The sequence below is a fragment of the Microtus oregoni genome, unplaced genomic scaffold, assembly GCF_018167655.1.
Source record: "Microtus oregoni isolate MIOR12 unplaced genomic scaffold, Mior012 000026F_ref0000081, whole genome shotgun sequence".
NCBI lineage: Eukaryota > Metazoa > Chordata > Mammalia > Rodentia > Cricetidae > Microtus > Microtus oregoni.
Genome location: NW_024543085.1, coordinates 5,853,359 through 5,875,548, shown reverse-complemented (window position 1 = coordinate 5,875,548; position 22,190 = coordinate 5,853,359). Strand labels below are relative to the sequence as shown.

General features: G+C 38.0%; 1 protein-coding gene across 1 annotated transcript in view; it reads left to right on the top strand.

Moving 5' to 3' along the window:
• Positions 1 to 22,190, top strand: part of Col28a1 (collagen type XXVIII alpha 1 chain) — a 158,454-nt gene that overhangs the window by 20,021 nt on the left and 116,243 nt on the right. Inside the window, exons 9-11 of the mRNA XM_041675706.1 lie at positions 7,938 to 7,982; positions 10,318 to 10,362; positions 11,617 to 11,670. Coding sequence (XP_041531640.1) covers positions 7,938 to 7,982; positions 10,318 to 10,362; positions 11,617 to 11,670 — 144 coding nt within the window. The remainder of the gene's footprint in view (positions 1 to 7,937; positions 7,983 to 10,317; positions 10,363 to 11,616; positions 11,671 to 22,190) is intronic.

Below are 22,190 nucleotides of genomic sequence, written 5' to 3'. Positions count from 1 at the left end.
TCCTTCCCACTTTCTCTTCTATGAAGTTCAGTGTGGTTGACTTTATGTTGTGGACTTTGATCTATATGGACTTGAATTTTGTGCATGGTTATAGATATGGATCTATTTTCATTCTTCTACATGTTGATATCCAGTTATGCCAGCACCATTTGTTGAATATGCTTTCTTTTGTCCATTTTATATTTTTTGCTTCTTTGTCAAAAATCAAGGGTTCATAGGTGAGTGGATTGATATCTGGGTCTTTGATTCAGTTCCATTGGTCCTCCTGTCTGTTTTTATGCCAATACAAGGCTGTTTTTAGTATTGTAGCTCTGGAGTAGTGTTTGAAGCCATTGCTTTGGGTGAGATTCTGACTACCCAAGAGCATGGGAGAGCTTTCTCTTTTCTGGTGTCTTCTTCAATTTCTTTCTTCAAAGATTTAAAGTTCTTGTCATAAAGATCTTCCATTTGTTTGGTTACAGTTACTCCAATATATTTTTTATGCTATTTGTGGCCATTCTGAAGGGTGATATTTCTCAGATTTCTTTCTCAGGCCATTTATCATCTGTGTAAAAGTGATCTACTAACTTGTGAATTAATCTTGTATCTTGCTACATTACTGAAGGTTTTTAAGAGTTGTAGAGTTTCTTGGTAAAATTTTTTGGGTTGTTTATGTAAACTATCATCTCATTAGTAAATAGTGAGAGTTTGACTTCTTTTCTGATTTGTATCCCCTTGATCTCCTTTTGTTGTCTTATTGCTCTAGCTAGAACCTTAAGAACTATATTGAATAAAGATGGAGAGAGTGGACAACCTTGTCTTGTTCTTGATTTTAGTGGGATTGCTTTGAGTTTCTCTCCATTTAATTTGATGTTGGCTATTGTCTTGCTGTATATTGCCTTTATTATGTTTAGATATATTCCTTCTATCCATGCTCTCTCCAAGACCTTTATCATGAAGGGATATTGTATTTTGTTGAAATCTTTTTCAGCATCAATTGAGATGATCATATAGTTTTTTTTTTTCAGTTTGTTTATATGGTGGATTACATCGACAGATTTTCATATGTTGAACCATCCCTGCGTCTCTGGGATGAAATCAACTTGATCATGATGATGATTTTTCTGATGTGTTTTTGAATTTGGTTTGCCAGAGTTTTATTGAATATTTGTGCATCAATGTTCATGAGTGAGATTGGTCTGTAATTGTCTTTCTTAGTAATGGCTTTATGTGATTTGGGTATCAGGGTAATTAAGTCTCATAAAAAGAGTTTGGCAGTGTTTCTTCTGTTTCTGTTGTGTGGAAGAATCTGAGGAGTATTGGTAGTAGTTCTTTGAAAATCTTGTAGAATTTTGTGCTGAAACCACCTTGTCCTGGGCTTTTTTTGGTTGGGAGACTTTTGATGATTATTTCGATTTCTTTAGCAGTTATATGTCTATATAATTTATCTGGTCTTGATTTAATTTTGGTAATTGATATTTATCCAGAAAGCTGTCCATTTCCTTTAAGTTTTCCAATTTTGTGGAGTACAGGTTTTCTAAATATGACCTAATAATTCTCTGTATTTCCTCCATGTCTGTTGTTATGTCCCCTTTTTCATTTCTGATGTTGTTAATTTGGATATTCTCTCCTTTTGGTTAGTTTGGATAAAGGTTTGTTTATTTTGTTGATTTTCTAGAAGAACCAACTCTTTGTCTCATTGATTCTTTGTGTTGTTTTCTTTGCTTCTATTTTGTTGATTTCAGCTCTCAATTTGACTATTTCCTGCCATTTAGACCTCCTGTGTGTGTTTGCTTTTTTTTTGTTCTAGAGTTTTCAGGTGTTCTGTTAATTTGCTAGTGTGGAATTTTTCCAGCTTCTTTGGGTAGGCATTTAGTGCTATGAACTTTCCTCTTAACACTGCTTACATTGTGTCTCATAAATTTGGGTATGTTGTGTGGTCATTTTCATTGAATTTTAGGAAATATTTAATTTTTCCCTTCATATCTTCTTTGACCCATTGCTGATTCAGGTGATCATTGTTTAATTTTCATGTATTTGTGGGCTTTCTGGAATTAGTGTTGCTGTTGAATTCTAATTTTAAGACATGGTGACCTGATAAGATAAATGGGTTATTCCATTTTTTTGTATCTCTTGAGATTTGCTTTGTTACCTAGTATGGGGTCAATTTTTGAGATGGTTCCATAAGGTACTGAGAAGAAGATATATTCTTTTATGTTTGGATGGAATATTTTGTAGATGTCTGTTAAGTCCATTTGAGTCATAACATCTGTTAGTTCTCTTATTTCCCTGTTCATTTTTTGTCTGATTGACCTGTCCAGTGGTGAGAGGAGAGTGTTGAAGTTTCCAACTCTTAGTGTGTGGGGTTTAATGTGTGATTTAAGTTTTAGAAGTGTTTCTTTTACATTTGAGGGTGCATAGATTTTCAGTATTGAGATTTCTTCTTGATGGATTTTTCCTGTGACTAATATGAGATGTCCTTCTTTGTCTCTTTTGATTGAGCTTTGTTTGAAGTCTATTTTGTTAGATATTAAGATAGCTACACCAGCCTGTTTCTTAGGTCCATTTAATTGGAAATTTTTTCCCAACCCTTTACTCTGAGGTGATGTCTGTCTTTGAGGTTGAAGTGTGTTTCTTGTATGCAGAAGGATGGATTCTGTTTTCATATTCAATCTGTTAGCCTGTGGCTTTTTTATAGGTCAGTTGAGTCCATTGATATTTAGGGATATTAATGACCAGTGATTACTATCTCCTGTTATTTTAGTTTTGGTTATTGGTGATGTTATTGTGTGTTTTTGTCTTTTTTGGAAATTGCTGCTGTGAGATCATTTGTTGTCTGTGTTTGTAGATGTAGTTAACATCCTTGGGTTGGAGTTTTCCTTCAAGTACTTTGTATAGGGCTGGGTTTGTAGTTAGATATTGGTTAATATCTCTTTCTGTTATGGAATATCTCATTTTGTCTGTCCATGGTGACTGAAAGTTTTGCTGGGCATAGTATTCTGGACTGGCATCTGTGATCTCTTAATGTTTGCATAATGCTTGACCAGGACCGTCTGGCTTTCTTTGTTTTATTGAGAAGTCAGGTGTAATTCTGATAGGCAGACCTTTGTCCTTTTCAGCTCCCAATATTCTTTCTTTATTCTGTATGTTTAGTGCTTTGATTATTATGTGGCAAGCGGACTCTTTTTTCCCGATCCAGTTTATTTGGTGTTCTGTAAGCTTCTTGTATCTTTATAGGCATATCTTTCTTTAGGTTGGGAAAGTTTTCTTCTGTGAGTGTGTTGAATATATTTTCTGTGCTTCTGAGTTGGACTTCTTCTCCTTCTTCTTTATCTATTATTCTTAGGTTTGATCTTTTAATGGTGTCTCATATTTCTTGAATATTTTGTGTTATGCTTTTGTTAGGTTTAATGCTTTCTTTGACTGATGAGTCAATTTCCTCTATTGTATCATTAGTGCTTGAGATTCTCTTATTCTGCTGTTTATGCTTGCATTTGTGTTCTTGATCACTTTCTCATAATTTCCATTTCTATAATTCCCTCAGTTTGTGTTTTCTTTACTGTTTCTATTTTAGTTTTCAAGTCTTGAAGAGTTTCTTTCATATGCTTGATTTCTTTTTCTTGCTTTTCTTTAAGGGATTTGTTGATTCATACCTTTTCTTTCTTGTGTTTTCCTTCATTTCTTTGGGCAAAATTTTCATTTATTCTTTGATGGCCTTAAACATTCTTCTGAAGTTACTTTTTAGGTCATTTTCTTCTGCTTCATCTATATTGGTTGTTCAAGTCTTGCTGTTGTAGGGCCACTAGGTTTTTTTTTATGTTGTGTTGCTCCTTGTGATGTTGAGTGTGTTCTTACCTTGTCTACCCATATTTTCTCTGATTTGTGTAGTTGGGGCTGTCTGTGTCTCTGGTGATCAATCTTCTAGGTTCCAGTGAATCCAAGGCTCAGATGGTTGCTCCTCATGGTACAGTCAGGGTCACAGTTCCAGTCACCCGGGAGGTCACTCAACACTCCAGGGGTTTGGGTTGCTCTGCAATACAGGTCATTCAGGCCTGCTCTTCTTAGGTTGATTGCTTGGGGCTGCTCCTCTGAGGTCACTACCCTGTGCCTGCTCTCGCAGAGGTCTCTGGCTTGTGCCTGCTCCCTCAACGGTGGCTTGTAGTTGCTCCTGTGGAGGTTGTTGCTGCTTCAACCCTGCTCCAGTGGATGTCACTGGCTCAAGCTGTTCCTGTGAAGAACCCTTGGGCCTGCTCCATCTGAAGTAGCTGACTAGGGCCTGTTCCCATAGATGTCCCTGGCTTGGACCTGCTCCCTGGGGATCCCTGATTGTGCCCCTTCCCACAGAGGTCTCTGGCTTGGGCCCCTTTTAATTTTTTTAATAAATACATTTTTCAAGTAGGGAGCCAGAACATTAGTTTGAGAGTCTGATTCATAATGTTCAATTATCTAGAAGCATGATACAGGCCACAAAAATAGTAGGGAAGAATGTACACATAGGCCTATAAGTATAGCTCCAGCATTGGTATGCCAAAAAGAGGAAGGGTTAAAACATCCCGTATTTTCTAACTCAGTATCTTGAAAACCATGAACAGCTCAAGATACCAGAGCATCTATTTCTTCTTCTACATGGAATGGAGTTAATATAGACCTGGGTGATTGACATAGTTATTGGGTAGTCAGATGGGATACTGGGTGTGCTAGCATATTGTAAGCTGTTTGCTGGCACATAACTGTAAAGTGTTATTATAAAAAGGAAAGAGAAAGATATTAATAAAATTGATATTTGTGAAAATTTGAAAAAAAATAAATATAAGGTTATCTTATATATGGTTGAGGAAAATCATGAAAGAGCCTCCTCATGTTGATGTAAACAGTGTGTGTGTGTGTGTGTGTGTGTGTGTAGTCATTTAAACTCCTGGGGAATTATAGACTTACTGGAAGAGTCCTTTCTCACATGGAAAATACAAGCTCTCAGAGCAGAGTGGTTCAGATCAGTTGATATTCAGACCAAGATTCAAGACGGACTCATGAGGGATAGTGTTAAGAACTTGAGGCTGGGCCAGAGCAGATCTGTTCAAATCTCCCTGAAGCACTTGCTCACTAGAATTATGTGATTATGATCATTCTACTGGCGTTCATAAGCCCACCCCCACTCCCCCAAAAAAGAAAAAAAAAAGGAAACTGTCTTTGCTGAAGCAAATAAAATGAAGACAATATTTTCATTGATAAAAATCTGCCCACAAAACAAATACTGTTCCTCAGGACCTGTTGCTAAAAAAAAAAAAAAAAAAAAAAAAATCTGTCTGAGGACAAATGGAATGTGACTTCTGGCCAAAAGAATTTTGAACGTATTTATGGTAGTTTTCTGTTTGATATTTTGGTCATTTTGTTCCCACCCAACATCAGGAAATTAATTGCACTCTAAATTAGACTTCAAGAGCGATTTTTCCACTTACATTCTGAAGTAAACGTTCAACTTGTTCCCAGAGACCATTCCGTTTTTCCTGGGTCAGTTTGACTTGCAGGCTCTGGTGAGAATAGATGGATCACTTTGAACAGAGCACAGCTGGCTGTGAGAGAGGCACCTTCCTCCCGTCTGTCCAGATTCTAGCGGGAGCTGGGCAGTGTCCTATGGAGAGGTTCTGCTGAATGGAAAGCAGCTTGTGGCCCATGGCGGTTTGTGCTTTGTTGGTGATTGGTGACCTGGACTTGGACGTCTGACAGAGTCGAGTTTGCAGTCACGGCAATGTAATGTCTCCATGCCTTGCATTCCCTGCAGATGGCTGGGATATATATGTAAACACTGACATGGATATGTTGTGAAGATATGCAATCATGGAAAGGCTTAGACATAAACTGTGTGCCCATATCTGGTGACTACAAGGCCATTTCCTTACAGCCGTGCTACTCAGTGTGTGGCACACAGCCTGGCAGTCAGTTTAGTTGATATTAAACAATAGGATAAACTTTGCGCACCATATGAACTAATTGTATTACGAGCTTCAGGACTTCTTCTGTGTTTAGTGTCAAGCAGTGTTTTGTACCACTAAGACACTGGGATTTCAGCTATTTATTTTCATAGTTTGACTTCTTCTAAAGAGGAGCGATGCTCTGAATCTCTATGTCGTTGTGCTGTGGCACAGTGAGTAACGTGTGCTAGAGGAACAAATTGATAATAACAGAAGCAGAGCTTACTGAAGGGCTCTGGACTACTAAGATTCACAGCTAGCACCTAAGTAAACCGTTAGCCTCTTCAGTTGAGTTCCCCTGCCTTAACAGTAAGAATAGTTTCAAGGCTCAGAATAAAGATACACATGGAATCATTTTCAGGTGCTATAGAATCTTATTAACAGCAGATGTTAATATTTTGGGGAAACTTCAGTCCTTTTTGTCTAATTGGCTGGTGTTTTCAGTTCTAACTTCCAGAAGTTTGAAAAGTCTGAGAGAATGGGTTATTATTCAGAGGTTCTCGTTTCACTTGTACAACTGCAAAACTTGTGAAAAAATAAGTATTGATCCTAACATTTTAATTGTGAAAATTGTATATTATACTTTAAATTGGTATGCATAGTATAATGGTCACATTGATCTCAAAATCTTATCTATCACCATATTTATCATTTCTTACAATACTTGAAATTTATTCTTTTAATGATCAAGAGTAAAATTGTTATTAGTTGTAGCCATATTACCCAATATATCTTTTGTATATATCACTGGATACACAACAGACCGTTTGAACGAATTGCTCACCTCTAACTGAAACCTGTTATTTGACTAGTCTCACCAAACCCCCGTGTGTTGTCCTCATTCCACCATTCTTTTCTCTGATTCTATGACTTCATTGTTTTTTTTTAAATTCCACATGTGAGTGCAATCATTGGAGTGTTCATCTTTGCCATTGGTTTATTTCATTTAATGTATGTCCTCAGGGGAATCTGTGTTGTCAGAAACAGGATTCTTACAAGCTGTATGGTATTCCGTCTTATTTCTCTCTCTCTCTCTCTCTCTCTCTCTCTCTCTCTCTTTCCCTCTCTGCTTCTCTGTCTGTCTGTCTCTCTATAAATGTGTGTATATGCATCACACTTCCTTAACTTTTTTGAACACAAATGCTCAGTCTATAAAGCTTAACTAACATTTATATAAAGCAGTAAAAATCAGGTAATACCAGTAGATTATCATTATAAACTCTGGAGCATGATTTTAATGTTAGTGTCTGTGGTAATGTGCTAGGCAGCTGGTACAGCGAGTGTAATAATGAAAGTTATGCAGCACGCTCAACAGTGCACCCATTTTCCTCTGGAGGATCTTGCTAACTCGTCATGGATGCCCTCTCCAGACATAATACTGTCAGCCTTGCGATCTTTCCATCAGTTTTCTATGCCAATGCTGTTAGCTGATCAAGGTCAGTACTCAGACTGGAGCATAACACTGTGAACATATAGAGGGACTTTCAGTTAAAGGGGAGCTGGGTTCAGATCCTGATTCTATTCTAAACTTGCTATGTGATTGTATATACTATATATAATATATATCCTATTCTGTACTCGCTATTTGATTGGGAGTTTATATTTTCCTAATTGTAAGAACAGAATTATAAAGCCAATTGTGTTAAAGTATCATTTGGCATCAGATCATTATCCAAAGAGAATGAAATATGGTAGATGATCAGTTATTTTCCTTCAAATTCCATTTATCTCAGAAATGACAAGCCCTCACCAGAAGAATAACTTTATTCACTGATTTGAATAACTTTAGAGTAAATTAGAATAACTCAGAGACAAAAAGTTCAAAGGTCAATCCCGGCTCCCCCAGTATTGATGATGAAATGGTGTGAAATTGTGCAGAGTGCTTGCCTTATGTCATGATGCTGATTCTTTTTCTAAAGCTTGGAATATTGAAGACTGCCAACTTATTTGTTTGCTCGTTTATTTATTTATCTATCTATTTATTTGTAGGGTGAACGAGGAGAATGTGGTAAACCAGGAATGAAAGGTGACAAAGTAAGAAAAACAGTTTTAAAGTGTTAACAGCTTGATCCCTTTGGCCTGAGTTTCTTTGAGAAACAAATCCTAGGATGAACTATATACATCTCTCCTAGAGCTAGAGTTCCGTTTTCACATCTAAAACATGTAAACACTGACGTAAGCAGGTAAGACACGAAATAAACATGTAAGAACTGAAGTAAACATGAAGTAAACAGGTAAAAAATGAAGTAGAAAACCAAAGAATACACAACCTAGATAATGAAGTTTTCCCCACAAACCATTAAGGCCATTTGTGACATCCCAGTTTTAGAGGTCAGTCTATTGGACATTATGGGGGGAAGAATAACTAGCCAGTCAACGCAAGGACCAGTGGGGCACACTGGAATGGCCTTTTGATGCAGCTTCACACAGAGGACTGAAAAGCGCCATGAGGTTAGTGACATTATAGGAAGCATGCGGCAGACCTAGATGTAGGATCCGAAATATAGAGAATGCAGTAAGACACAAACAATAGTATAATTGTTTACCTTAGTTCAATATAAATGTGGGAAAGGACCTTGAACTAGAGACGTATTCAACTTCGCATGCTAAATACTTTCTTAATAGATCCAAACTACACAGTGTACACAAAAATATAATTATAAATGATCCCAAAATGCATAAAATAAAAATAGTTGCCATTCTAGTTAAGAACTATTGACTATGAAGGCTATTAGTATAATAAAATATAAAACATGTGTCAAATGTGTGCATGGAAGTGACAAGAGAATAAGCAGAGGTTAACAAATAGGATAAAAAATAATACTGGCCTGTTGGAGCAAATTCTTCAAATAGCTTGGTCTTTCCTGGGGGCTGATAAACTACTGTAGAGCTGTGGGCAGGTGGATCTGCAGAAAGCAGGTTTGGTGACTATTTCTGGGTAAATCAAAAAGAGACATTGAGAACTTTCAAATGAAAAAGGGACACGGGAATTTCTAAGTAAGCCAAATAGTTGGGAAAGTATTATGAGATTAAAATCGTTGACAAAGGGCTGGAAAGATGGCTCAGTGGTTAAGAGCATTGCCTGCTCTTCCAAATGTCCTGAGTTCAATTCCCAGCAACCACCTGGTGGCTCACAACCATCTGTAAAGAGGTCTGGCACCCTCTTCTGGCCTTCAGAATATTGTATACATAATAAATAAATAAATATTAAAATCGTTGACAAATAATATATTTCATTAACTAAGATGCTAGGTATTATAACATGCTGCATTATTTTCTATGCCAAAAAGAAAAATACTGCCAATTTATAAGATGTGATTCATTTCAAGTATATCTCTACGTTAAAATATAAAAATATGAATATGTACGTATATATGGGATCCAGAAAATAGGGCATCATTAATATGAAGCATTCCCACAAATTTATAAGAAAAATGTGTGAAGGCAAGAGACAAAAAGAAACAAAAAATGAGGAAAATAGTAGTCACCATCAACAGACATCTTCCAGAATCCTTAGCAATGAATCAGAATAGGACAAAGATGTAAACACACACATCAGTTCTAAGGTTATTTAAAATAGCACACAACAGAAACCCTTTAATGTCAAAACTAGGGAATGAGTAACAAATTATGGTGGATCCTGATTCTTAACAAATAACTTGAAAACAGATAGACAACTTGGAAAAGGTAATCTAGACTGTATTATATTCACATCAAATAATTGTTAATGTATTTTTTGTTTGTTTTTTGAGACAGGGTTTCTCTGTGTAGTTTTGGAGCCTGTCCTGGAACTCATTCTATAGACCAGGATGGTCTCAGACTCACAGAGATCCACCTGCCTTTGTCTCCTGAGTGTTGGGATTAAAGGTGTGCGTCACCATGGCCAGCTATAAATGTATTTTTAAATATGAAACATATTGAAATATTTTGAAAGCTCATTGGCTATAAACAGTGTTTTGCCAAATTCCAAGTTGGGGAGAAGAGCAATCTAGTCGGCAAGCAGACTCATGGCTGATTTAATAACATTGGTTTGCTGGAAGGGAATGATATTCCACTAACTAGAGGAGTTTCTCTACTTACTAGAATGTTCTGAGAACCTTTGTGAAGCAATTTCCTTCCTTTGAACCAAATGTCAACATATAGGCTAAGTACATGCACGTCAGCTTGGGTTTTCTGGGAGTTTATTTATTGAAGCAAAGTTTGACTCTGAGGTCTCTTAACAATTAGGATCATTAGGAGCATTTCAATTCATTCTCTTTGATGTTTGAATAACCAGCGAATGTCACCCAGAACATTTTTTTTTAATCTAAAATCTATGCTTTATGGAGATGGATAATTAGAGAAATTTACCATTCATTTTACCCCACAGGGATTTCCGGGGCCTTATGGACCAAAGGGACCCAGAGGAATTCAGGTAAGAAGGCAAAAAGAAAATCTAAGTTTGAACTGGAATCACCTCGGGAGCTTTGAATAGCAACAAATCAATGACAAACAACAACAACAGCAACAACAACAAAAACAACAACCCCCTTGGCCCATGTGTACCATTTTAAATTAAATCAGAGTGTCTAGGAACTAGAGCCAGGCATCAGTACTTTTTAAAGGCTCCCAAATGTTTCCAGTATATAAAGCCATGTTTGGAAACCACTTTACTAATGTTTTCATTGACTCAGACTCTAAAGTCACGCAATGATAGATACCTCATCAATATACTTGATAACTCCATCTGGTGAATAGCTAAGGGAATGGAAAATAATTTACATGAAGAAAGTCAGGTAACTATGAGAAAGAGCTATATATGAGCAATATAACTACCTTATATTGCTTCTATGAGGTAGTGATAAGGTTGTGCATTTTTTCTAAATTTGTTTATCTAAATATTTATATTATCGCTGCAACATAAGTAGTTAATTCTTCAAAATATCAAATGAGCCTATAACTTATGAGCTTATATATTGTGGACCCCAGAAAATAATTTGGATCAATTTTTCCAGTGAAGGACTTGCCTCTTCTAAAGTAACAATGGATGCAGATATGTATAAATAAGTAATTGCAACATTGCAAAAGCTCCCCTGAAGGTCTGTCTGGAGGTACATCTTAGTGGTTATCAAGAAAGCACAAAGCCCTGGCCTTAATCCTTGGCACCCCAAAGACAAGACAAGAACAAAATCAAACCAACAAAATGCCCCTCCCTAGATAGGCTGAAAGTTATATTTTTAACTCAAGAATTCAGAGACTGCATCTAGTTAACCAGCTTCTTCATTTTAGCCCAGATTTGCCAGAACAAGGCAGTGACAGCCCATTGCAGGCTGTTGCAAGGGATAGCTTTCAATGATCTGATTAGAAATAGTTAAAAAGTTGTCTGATAGGCAAAAATCCTTTTAAAGAGTGGAATCTAACACAGGAAGATTAAGAACACATATTCAGAAAACAAACTTCCTATTTAAAATGTTTGTTTTTAGTCTTTGTTGTTTTAGAAGCTTTGAATTTGACTCAAGGAGTTTGTGCTATGCATGCTCTTATTTGAATGTGATTCCAAAGTAGGTCGGAATCTCAGTCGGGCTACTGATAGCAGGATTCCCAGAAACCCTAAGAAATTGCTTGTTCTTTCTTGGTTGGTCTTCTAGTTTGGCACATAATCTAATTCATGGTTTTTACCTTGGAGCAGGGGATTGGTGGACCTCCAGGTGATCCAGGTCCAAAGGGATTTCAAGGAAATAAGGTAATTGTTCCTAATTTGGAGATGGCAGAGGGGGTCTTTTCCTAGTGCACTATGCTGGACAGGAATCAGTTAATTCTTTGAAAAGTGCGTCTGGACATACTTAGCAACCTGCAGGTGCATGCATGGTGTCAAGCTCAAGAATACACAGAGAGGCAGTGGTGTCCTCCTATCATTTACTACTTTATGATTCAGGGACATTATGAGGAACCATCCAGGATTGCTGCTGTGCTTCTGCGTTACTCGCGATGTCTAGTATTTATGGCTCACTGGGAACTGAGAAGCAGCACTATGCCACGTGACTCCAGCCATTCCTTTTTTCTCCAGTAACCTTCTCCTCATAACAGTGTACTAGAGGACAGGATTTATGACTGGCATAAAAACAGAAACCAGTAATCTCAACCACCAGTACCGTATTTGTGACAACATCCTATAGATAATCCTCTATGACAGAGGGGAGGGGTGGAATAAGAGCCAGCTAGCGTCCTAAGATTCTCTAAAGGGAAGGGTGTTGAAGTACCTAGTTATAGGACTCTCTCTTCCTATGTTTCTGGCCAACTTATTACTTGAAAACAATGCTTTTTTTTCCCATTTCTTTTCAATAATTAGTAATTGCATAGATGTGATAAATACCCAGTAACGTACCCACGGATGTAGTGAAGGGAGTTGTGTAGAATTTTCGGGCAACTGTTAGCTGCAGAAGACGCCATCTTCCATTGACCCCCAGTAAAGGTCATCTTTTGAAGATGATGTTAACTTTAAATTGTTGAGAGCAGTTGGGCGACTTGAGGGTTAATTCTCCAGAGGATGGAAAGGGAGTGACGAGTATGTATTTTTAATGAGATAATGACAGTCTGAGATTTCCCAGGCCACTTTTAATTGGCAAATTAAAATAGAATGGGCCTCTCAGCAGGAGCAGGCTTGAGCTTCATCTAGGGAAATGTCTTTTCCAGTCCTTGCCTATGATTAATTCTCTCTGGGGGAAGAAATAGCTCTGTTGAATACCGAGTAGTTTCCATAGAATTGCTTCAGCTGTAGGTAAAATCCTGCCAAAAGAAAAATGATACACGTCTTGACAGTGCATACACATTTCCAGGAATCACTGGTCAAGCATGATGCTAATTTTTACATTTGTAAAACAGAGGTTTAAACTAGGGTATCAGGGCAGAGGTTTATAGCAGTGACAGAAAACCAGAAGGGATGAGCTATGGAGGGAGGGAGGGACCGTGCTGGCCTGGTGGTGTCGCTTTGGAAAGGAGAATTGAGGCCTGCTAGAGGTGACTGGTGCATCTGGGAGGAGGTGGGCAGAGGTTGCGCTGTCAGTTTCACAGGGGCCTGAGGATGAGGAAGCGATTTGGGGGGGGGGGTGATGGCTATGGTAGGGATGGTGTGTGGGGACAGGTTCCCAAAGAGTTATTATTATCCTGAGTGCTGGAATTTGAGGCGTGTGCCACCACCGCCTGGAACATCACTTTTCTTTGTGCCTAAGAGATTTGCTGTTTAGTTTTTTTTAAATAAATAAACCATTTTTCATAAACTTTAGATTTTAATTTTAGCAATACTCTGACTTTTAATAATTGAGACTTCTTGTGTGGGGGATGATTATAGTAGAAAGAATAGCCCTGTGCTTGATTTTCATGCTGTGTTCAAGAAGGGAGTCATCTTTCCAAAAAAACTGGATAATTTTATTTCAAGAGCATTTCTTTAAACATTTTTATTTCTTATTTGCTTGGTTTTTTTTTTTTTTAATATGGCGAGGTTGTTTTTGAGATAGGGTCTTACACAATCTTGGTTGACCTGGAACTCACTATATAGACTGAGAAGAACTCACAGAGATCCACCTGCCTCTGCTTGCCAAGTTCTGGGACTAAAGACGTGCGCCACCCTGCCATTCAGACTTATTTTTAGACATAAGAAAATCCAGTTAAAATTTAATTGTGATAAATTATACGTGATTATTAAATTACTCAGAATTTCTTTTCTTCTATCCTCTCTCTCCTTCCTTTTTATCCCTCACTGCATTTTCCTGCTCTTCCCTATCTTCTCCCATTCCTTTTTTCTTTCACTCTCCACTATAACAACAACAACAACAACAACAACAATAAAGTCTTCTGCTGAATCCCACGTTACCCTTGAACTCGGATCTTTCTGCCTCTACCACAAAGTTCACTGCCAATTGAAAGATGCCGCTTTCAGCCAGACTCATAATTCTAGCTACTCCAGTGGATGATACAGGCAGAACACAAGGCCAGCTTGGGCAACTTAGTAAGACTTTGTCTCAAAATTAAAATAAATGAATAACATAAAAGGAAAGTAAGAGAACTTGGCTGTATAGTTCAGTGGTTGAGTACTTACTTAGTATATAAGACTCTGGTTTAAATCCCCAGCAGCTAACATGCCCCCTCCCCCACCCTGAGTTCAGGCAATTCTAGGGAATGTACTGGGTGTTACTTGGAAATTGTGAGTTAGAAATGAGTTTCCCTGTCTATGTTTCATTATATTTCTGATTTCAGGTAATAAATGTAGTGTGCTCTTTCTTCTTCTCCTCCTCCTTCCTCTTCCTATTCCTACTTCTGATTCTTTCTTATTTATTTCATGTTATGATTATTTGCCTATATGTAAGTATGTCCACTATGTACATGGCTTGTGACTGCAGAGGCCAGAAGAGAGGAGCATAAAACTTTTGAAACTGGAGTTGCAGGCAGTTGTGAGATGCCACGTGGATTCTGGGAACTGAACCAGCGTCCTTTGGAAGAGCAGCAAGTGCTCTAAACTTCTGGTCCATCTCTCTAGTGCCTGGTTTCTTAATCCTTGCTTTGAAATTATTAGTACTTCCTTCTAATTTTTAATATTTTCAGGCCTGTTCATCAGAGGTATGACACATTGATCATTGGCTAAAGTTTTTTTTTTTTTCATCTTATACATTTGTGAGTATATTGTCTTAAGAAAAAGGTTTTGGGGAACAATCCCATCTTGCCTCTTGGGATGTGCTTCTAAATTGTGACCATGTAATGACCTTCTTTGGTCTTGAGTCTGAAAATCATGTTATATTGCAATTATATTGTTTTTTTCTTTTCATATATTATTTGGTTAGAAAATATTTTAAGAAATTGTGGTTGAAATTTAGGTAAAAAAAATCTGTAGATTTCAAGCAGTCTGAATTATTTTCTAATGAGCCTGGGCAAGGTTATTTATCCTCACACTTCTACACTCAGAGCTAACATTTATTGTACATTTCTTATGTGACGTGTACAGTTCTTAATATGCTACTGCCAACATTGCCTCCTGGGGCGTGATTTATTCTTATCCCACTGTTATACAAATTAAGCTTCTGAGGTTCCAAGAATGTGAACAATGCTCTCAGGCTCTTAGAGCCAGAAACCCTCCACACCAGGGGATAAAGTCTGCTTTTATCCACGATGTGATATTTACTCTCCTTCAGAAAACAAATGTTGAATTTCCTGAATATTTGACCCGAGACCAGTACGTTTCTTATAGTCAGCGTGGAAATGACATCTGTCGCCCTCTAAGTGTGAGAAACAATTTTTTTGAAAGGTCATTTTTGCTTGCTTATAATGATCACATGAAATCACAGGAAAGAAAGAAGGAAATTGCCTGGAAAAAAGAAACTGTTCTAACTGCACTTTCAACTACTGTGTCGCTAACAGCCCAAAAAAGCAACTGTACACTTACAACATTCACGAAGATTCCATGAGAGTTTCTAGAAGGGCCCTGCCTATGGCTTTGAATTATGAATGGTGTCTCTCATGAACTACAATCACTGTTTGTTGTTCTGGGTTGGATTTTTTTTTTTTTTCATCAAAGGTCTCCTCAACTCAGAAAAGGTGGCCAAAGAATAAAAAAAAAAAAAAATTAGCATTGCTAAATCAGGAAAAATGTGCCTCTGGCCCAGTTTCACCAATCATTTCTGCCATTAATACTTTTCACATGAAAAGTAACTCCTATTCTGCCCTGAATGCCCTTGCTGCCATAGCAACAAAACACAGATTTTTCTTAGAAGGAAGCCTTGCTTCAGAAGCCTCAGGCTCTCCCATTCACAAGGATCATGTAATAGCTCTCAGAAGAACATCCCAACAGTCTTTGAAATCATTAAAAAAAATAATTATAGATGTGTCCCAAACCCCTTATCCCTGGGACCAAGCTGAACTTGGATCCCCAGGAGAGACTGGCTCCCTAGAGACCCAGAACTGTCTACTTTCTCAAGGCAGGCTGTTGTCATTGGCCCAGGCTGTAATCAACAGGGTCCTCCGCTAGTTCACTAGCATCAAGATGGGGAGGCCTTTCAGCTGGTTCAAAATAATTCTGAGCAAACAAGCACAGTGGGGGGTGGCAGGGACACCAGACTAAATGAGCCGCTCTTGCTGGTTCTTGAGACCCTTCTAAGGTTGTTTATAAGGGATAGTTCTTTCTCAAATCCCATGCAAATCTGCTCTTTCTAGGACTCTGTCTGAGAGGAAGGAGCACATTGTAGCATCTGTGAAGCTGCCTGTGACCTCAAAGGTGCCCCACAGGAGAACAGGTTGTTGATCAGGGCCAAAGAGCACTGGTGATACCCTGGTGCCTCTTTCAAGGAAAAGTACCACATAGCATTCCTCAAACTATTGGAATTGGTGATACTAATACTATATCACATGAACTTATTTTCAGAGGCAGCTGTCTTCCATATCCCACCTTGCAAGGTTCTGGGATATCCACAATATTTTCTAAAGGATTTTTTTCTTGGGGTTTTCTTCTTGCTTTTTAGGTTCAAGTATAAGAAACACTAACTCTTACATGGGAGCCTTTGTCTTTGTGTTCAGTTTAGCTTCAGAGACACTAAGAAAACTCAGAGAAATCAAGAGGGGCAGTGGGTGGTGCAGGGAACTGAATGAATGTCTATTTGGAATAGCCAATTATTTTTCTAACATTATAAACTGGGCACTATGGTATAGCGTTTAGCGTTCACCCACCAATAGATATTCCTGTGTATTAATTAAAATGTTCTTCATGCTTTCAGGTTCTCCTCAAAGTGGTAAGAGGGTGATATGTGTGTGACCTACAGTCTTTTGTTTTCTATAATGTTAATATTTTATGGGGATAGAAATATCACTCTGAAGTCACAGTAGTTTTAAAATGCATTACTTTTGGCTATTATTAAAATCCTTTTTTGACTCAGAGTTAGTGTAATAGCTCTAGGAAATCTAGGACAGTGGCTCTCCACCCATGGGTCACAACATCCTCAACAACCCTCGGTCTCCAAGATATTTATATTATGATTCCTAGCAAAATAACAGTTATGAAGTAGCAAAGAAAATAATGTCATGACTGGGGGTTCCCACATGAGGAACTGTGTTAAAGGTTTACAGCATTAGGAAGGTTGAGAACCACTGCTCTTGGGGGTTAACCTACTAACCATGACTAATATTTCCAGTTGTGGTTTGCAAATAGTTAAATACCATAATAAGAAAAACTTAAAGAATTTTAGATTTCTCTTCAAATAAGGATCAAGTATAAAAGGTCTCAAACAACTCATTGCTTTACCAACCTACCAACGACAGCTCGTAACGTGATACGTAGTATCTTATAACCTGATGGGACGTAAGCCAGAGACAGGTTGCGCAGTGTTTGTGATTCTCCGTGAAAATAACGAATCAAGAGCGTTTTCAGGCTCACAATCCTCTAAGCACATTGGTTGTATTTTGGACTTTGTGAAAAGTGATAATAAAAAAGCACTTGAATATAGCAGCTTCAGTCTTGGGCTCCCTGGTTCTCGTGGGGGCCGACAGTTCTAGACTGTGATGGGTCAGTGCAGAGGAAGGAGAGCTTTCTAATTTTCATTATAATATTTATTGAGTGAATAAGTTTGAGACTCTTTTGCTTTCAGAGATGCCGAAGTCTAAATATTATTTCTGTTCCAAATCTAATTAAAGGGAAGAAATTGTTAGGAGTTCAGCAGTTCCTGATGTGGAAAGAGCTTTGACTTGAATGAACATCTGCTCACCAGGAATTTAAGCACGGTTATTAATTTATCTGCCATGAGACAACTGATAGTGCCAACTTGAAAGGGTTGCCAGAACATATGGGGTATCAGCCAATGACTTCAAGGCAGATGTTCTTCATGCCTAAACCTCTGATCTCTATGACTCTGGCAGCTGGGGTGGACTGTGTTCATGCATGCTCAAGCGTGTCTATGCAGTTAGAACCTGCCAACACAGAAGCTCTCATGACCCAAAAGATCAGAAAAGCTGCCAACACTTCCCAGGACATTTCTGTGTGTAACTCATATGCCTAGCTAGATTGAGTACTCGATAGAATAGATCCAGCCACATGCTCAGAGGAACGCCAGGGTTTTTATAATGATATCAACCGCAATAGCGAATTTGCAGGAGAAGCCGCTCATTCCAAGGATAAGGCGTTCATTAAAATTGTAAAGTACACATTACCTAAAATACTGTGAACCACTAAGGAAAACTCATTGAAATTCAACATGCTAACAATGTTATTTAACAGATATTATTTATGCTTCATTTTTATCATTTCAGTGAACTTTGTAGGAAGCAAACAATATTTCCTCCTTCTAGCCTTCAAGTGTGCATTTTAAAGAAACACATCCCACTGTCAGATTGATTACCCCTTTCCGTAAGTCAGTGGTTTTGTTGCCGCAGGAATGAAACTTGAATGTTTTCCAGCAACTTACTTTGTGCAAGAGAAACCGAAAGTGTCTGTCAGAGGTGCAGTTTTGAAAATCTCTCCGGAGTGGCTTCTTCCAGTCTTTTATTTTAGTGAAAGCGCCATTCATTTCTCTAGCTTTTGTTGTGTGTGAGGGGGCGTGACTTTGTGACCAGATAGCCCTGCATGAACTGTCATTTCTGCCTGACCAACATGATCAAAATTGACAACCCTTTGCTACAGTCATTGAAATCTAATAATACTGTTAGTTGTAGTTTTTCCCTGTTGTTTTCATAAAATGTTTTCTTTAGAAGACACAGATGGATAAATGTGTGGTCTGTGGTCAAGCAGATGGTATTTTAAAAATATTTAAAGTTGGAAATGTGAAATAATGGTGGTCCCACAGTGCAGTTTGTTAATTATAATTTTATATATAAAGTTCCAGTGTGTAATCACAGTATTGCAAAGCATAATTTACGTTAGTTTTATCACTGATGCAGTCACACATTGATTCTGTAGACCTTAAGTACCTGAAATGGAATGTGAGTTGCTTCATTAAGTTCTCTTTTCTCTTGGCTTTCATCTTATCATATTTGTCTTGTCTTCCCCCGAAAGATCTTCATTTATGAATATATTATAACTCTGAAATTTGTGCCCTTCATCCTACTCCCAGAATCAAATGGGTTTTAAAACTCTTTAAAAATTAAAAGTACACGACTTTAAGAGACAGTTGGCAATGGTAGCTGAGGGCGCCATCTCTGCTGCCAAGCTGTGAGGCTGACAGAAGTGTTAGACTTTTTTGGCTGTGTGATTTGGCATGCTCATTCACTTCTCTGTGACTCAGCTTTCTTTCCCATGTTCTGGGCTGATCAACTATGTTGTGAGGGCAGGATAAATTAATATATGCAAAACATCCACTTAGATTCTGTTCCAGAGTGAATCCCACACATGCTGCCAAGTTTTAGGAAGCAACTGAATCTTTTGACAGCCTTCCTCAGAGCATCAGAGGTCTGTTCTTCCCCAAAGTAAGCCTTTGACACAAAAAACTTTCACTGGAACGAGAGAAAGTAGGTGCTCAAAATGGAGAACAATTCAAATGTTCTTAATGATTATTGACTCTCCTGTGCCCTCCTTTCGGCTTGGCTGTCTTAACAGAAAGGCCTTTCTAACTTTTTTCCTTTACTAGGTTTCTATGGAGAGTGTATCCTGGCCACATTTGAACCATTTTGCACTAAGAAAATGCTCACAGTTACCCTTTTTCCTTTGGAAAGCATTAGAACATTTGTTACAAGACTCACCTTTAGTATCACTTGTATCTCAGAAACGACTGAAGGAAGTTGCCAAAAAACCTCCTTTCCGTGATGAAAGGGACCCAATGGTTAAACTGTTCATAATTATAATGAGTTTCAATGAATTAGGTAGCCCCTTCCATCAGCAGTTCTCAATGTTTCTAAATGCTGCAACCCTTTAGTACATGTTGTACTGAGTTCCTCATGTTGTGGAGAGCCCTAACCATAAAATTATTTTCCTTGCTACTCCATAACTGTAATTTTGCTTTGGTTATGAATTGTAATGTAAATATCTATGTTTTCTGAAGGTATTAGGTAACACCTGTGAAAGGGTTATTTGATCTTAAAGGGGTCATGGCCCACAGGTTGAGAATCACTGCCTTACATTGCTTATTATTTTAGAGAAAGGAAAGGGTATCTTTGGTTAGAGTCAGTGATAGGTACATGAGTGTTAGATTTTCTTTGCCTGAACTTTCTTGAGAATGTTAGCTTAAGATCTTTATTGTTATATCATTACTTTTTTAGCTAAAAAATTATTAATTATGTTAGGTGAGTTTGAAGGAAAAATTGTGTAATAGTCACTTGGCATTATTATGCATTAATAATTACATGCCTAAACCAGTTGCTTTACTGAAAATTTAACTCCAAAGTAGAATTCTCAGACTCACAGTTTCTCCCAGATCTGAGCAGGTATCCATACTGTTGCTGCTCCCTTGCTTAGGCTCACTAAACATCTGATGCTTAGGAGTGTGCATGAATAACTATAATTAGCTAAGCACTGAGAAATCAAAGGGTAGGAAAAAATCTCACATATCCTCTTCTTAGACTGGTAGTGGAGGCTTGGAACCAAATTAACACATAGGAAGGCAGACTTGCAGAGAAATGGTGCTCTCATATTGTAGCGAGTTTCATCCCATCAGGGGATTCTCCTTTAATCATGGTATTTAAAATATGATCTGAAGGGTAGATAGTAAAGGCCATAAGAACCCCCAAGGTAGAGGGGGAAGCATGTCCTAAGATCTCATGGCAGAAAAGAGCAGGTCATGCTCAAGGGACTGAAAGAAGGCATGAAGGCCACTGCTACTAAAGAAAAGAGGTGACTGTGAAGGACTGGAGAGGCTGTGGTGCCATGCCATGGATCACCTTGCATGGACCTCTCTTTTATTGGGCTAACAAAGGGAAATGTCTCAGAAGGGTTGTTTCAGGTTAAAATAAAAAGGGAAAGATTTCTCTGGTAGCAATGGAGGAAGCAGATTGGAGGGCGCTCGATTTGTAGGTTGCCTATCAAGGATGGTGTGGTTTGAACAAAAGATATTGATCTGGTGTGTGCTGTAGAGATGGATAAATTCAGGAGAGAGTTAAGAGGCATGTCTACATTTTACATGGATGCCTCCTGGGTTCTGGTTTGACACAAGAGAGATGGACTGTGGATATAATCACATCGACGGAGAATACTAGAAAATGGCCAGGTCTAGGAGAGAAATGTCCTTAGTCTGTACTTCAAAATGTCCAGTCCCTTTTGCAAGTCTCTGCTTCCCAGACTTCCCTGAAGATGGTTTTGTAGGTTTTCAGAACAGTGCACAGTGTAGAGTTGGTACTGTCCATGGTTCTGAATCAAGACCCTGGCCTTTTATTCTTTCCAAAACTCATAGTCATATGAGGTTCTTGAGCACTTGGAATGTGTTTTATACAATCGTAATTTCTTCAAGCCTAAGGTACACATGAACTTCAAAGATAGCACTGAAATAATGAAAAACATAATCATTAATACTTTAAAATATTGATAACGTATTGAAATATTTCAGGTGATAAGTAAAACTGTTATTACCTATAATTCATCTATTTCTATTTACTTCCTTAAAGTAGCAACTAGAAAATTTAAAATCCTATTTGGTGCTTACTGTATAATTTCTCCTGCAAACTGCTGTTCTTGGCAGGGACCCTACTGTCACCCAAGCTACCAAGCTTCTTGCTGTCCAAAGAATATCTCATATCATTCTTTTCTCTTCTTCAATTGTTTTGCTGTTCTTCTTTTGTATTGGAGTAGATAAAATTACCATCTCTTTGTTCATCTCAAATATCTCCCCTACTGTAACAAACTTTCAGAACTCCTGGGGCAGAATTAAATATTTCTTCCTAAGAGATGCACATATTCTGTTAGTATCTAAGAGCTACAGCCAATCCATATGCTTGTGCTTACGTTCTTATTTGTTTATCTCTCTGGGAAGACTATAAACATCTGCAAAGTATGGATGGAATGTGAGTCATGACTCTGATTTATCAACTGATACTCAATTACAAACATAGGTTGCTGTTCACCAGGTATTTGTTGAGCACCAGACCTTGTAGCAGGTTGGTCAATAAAGCCCCAGTGAATAACGATCGAATGTTCACATAATAAACAGCTACAGTGTATGCTTGGATAGGGCTTGAAAATTTTACAGACAACATTTTTTGAGTCTTCTCAACAGCCCTGTAAGGTATATACGATCCTCCTCGTTTTGCATTTTGTAATCTCATAAAAGATCTCATATTGCAAATGAAGGAACTAAGTCCAATGAACTA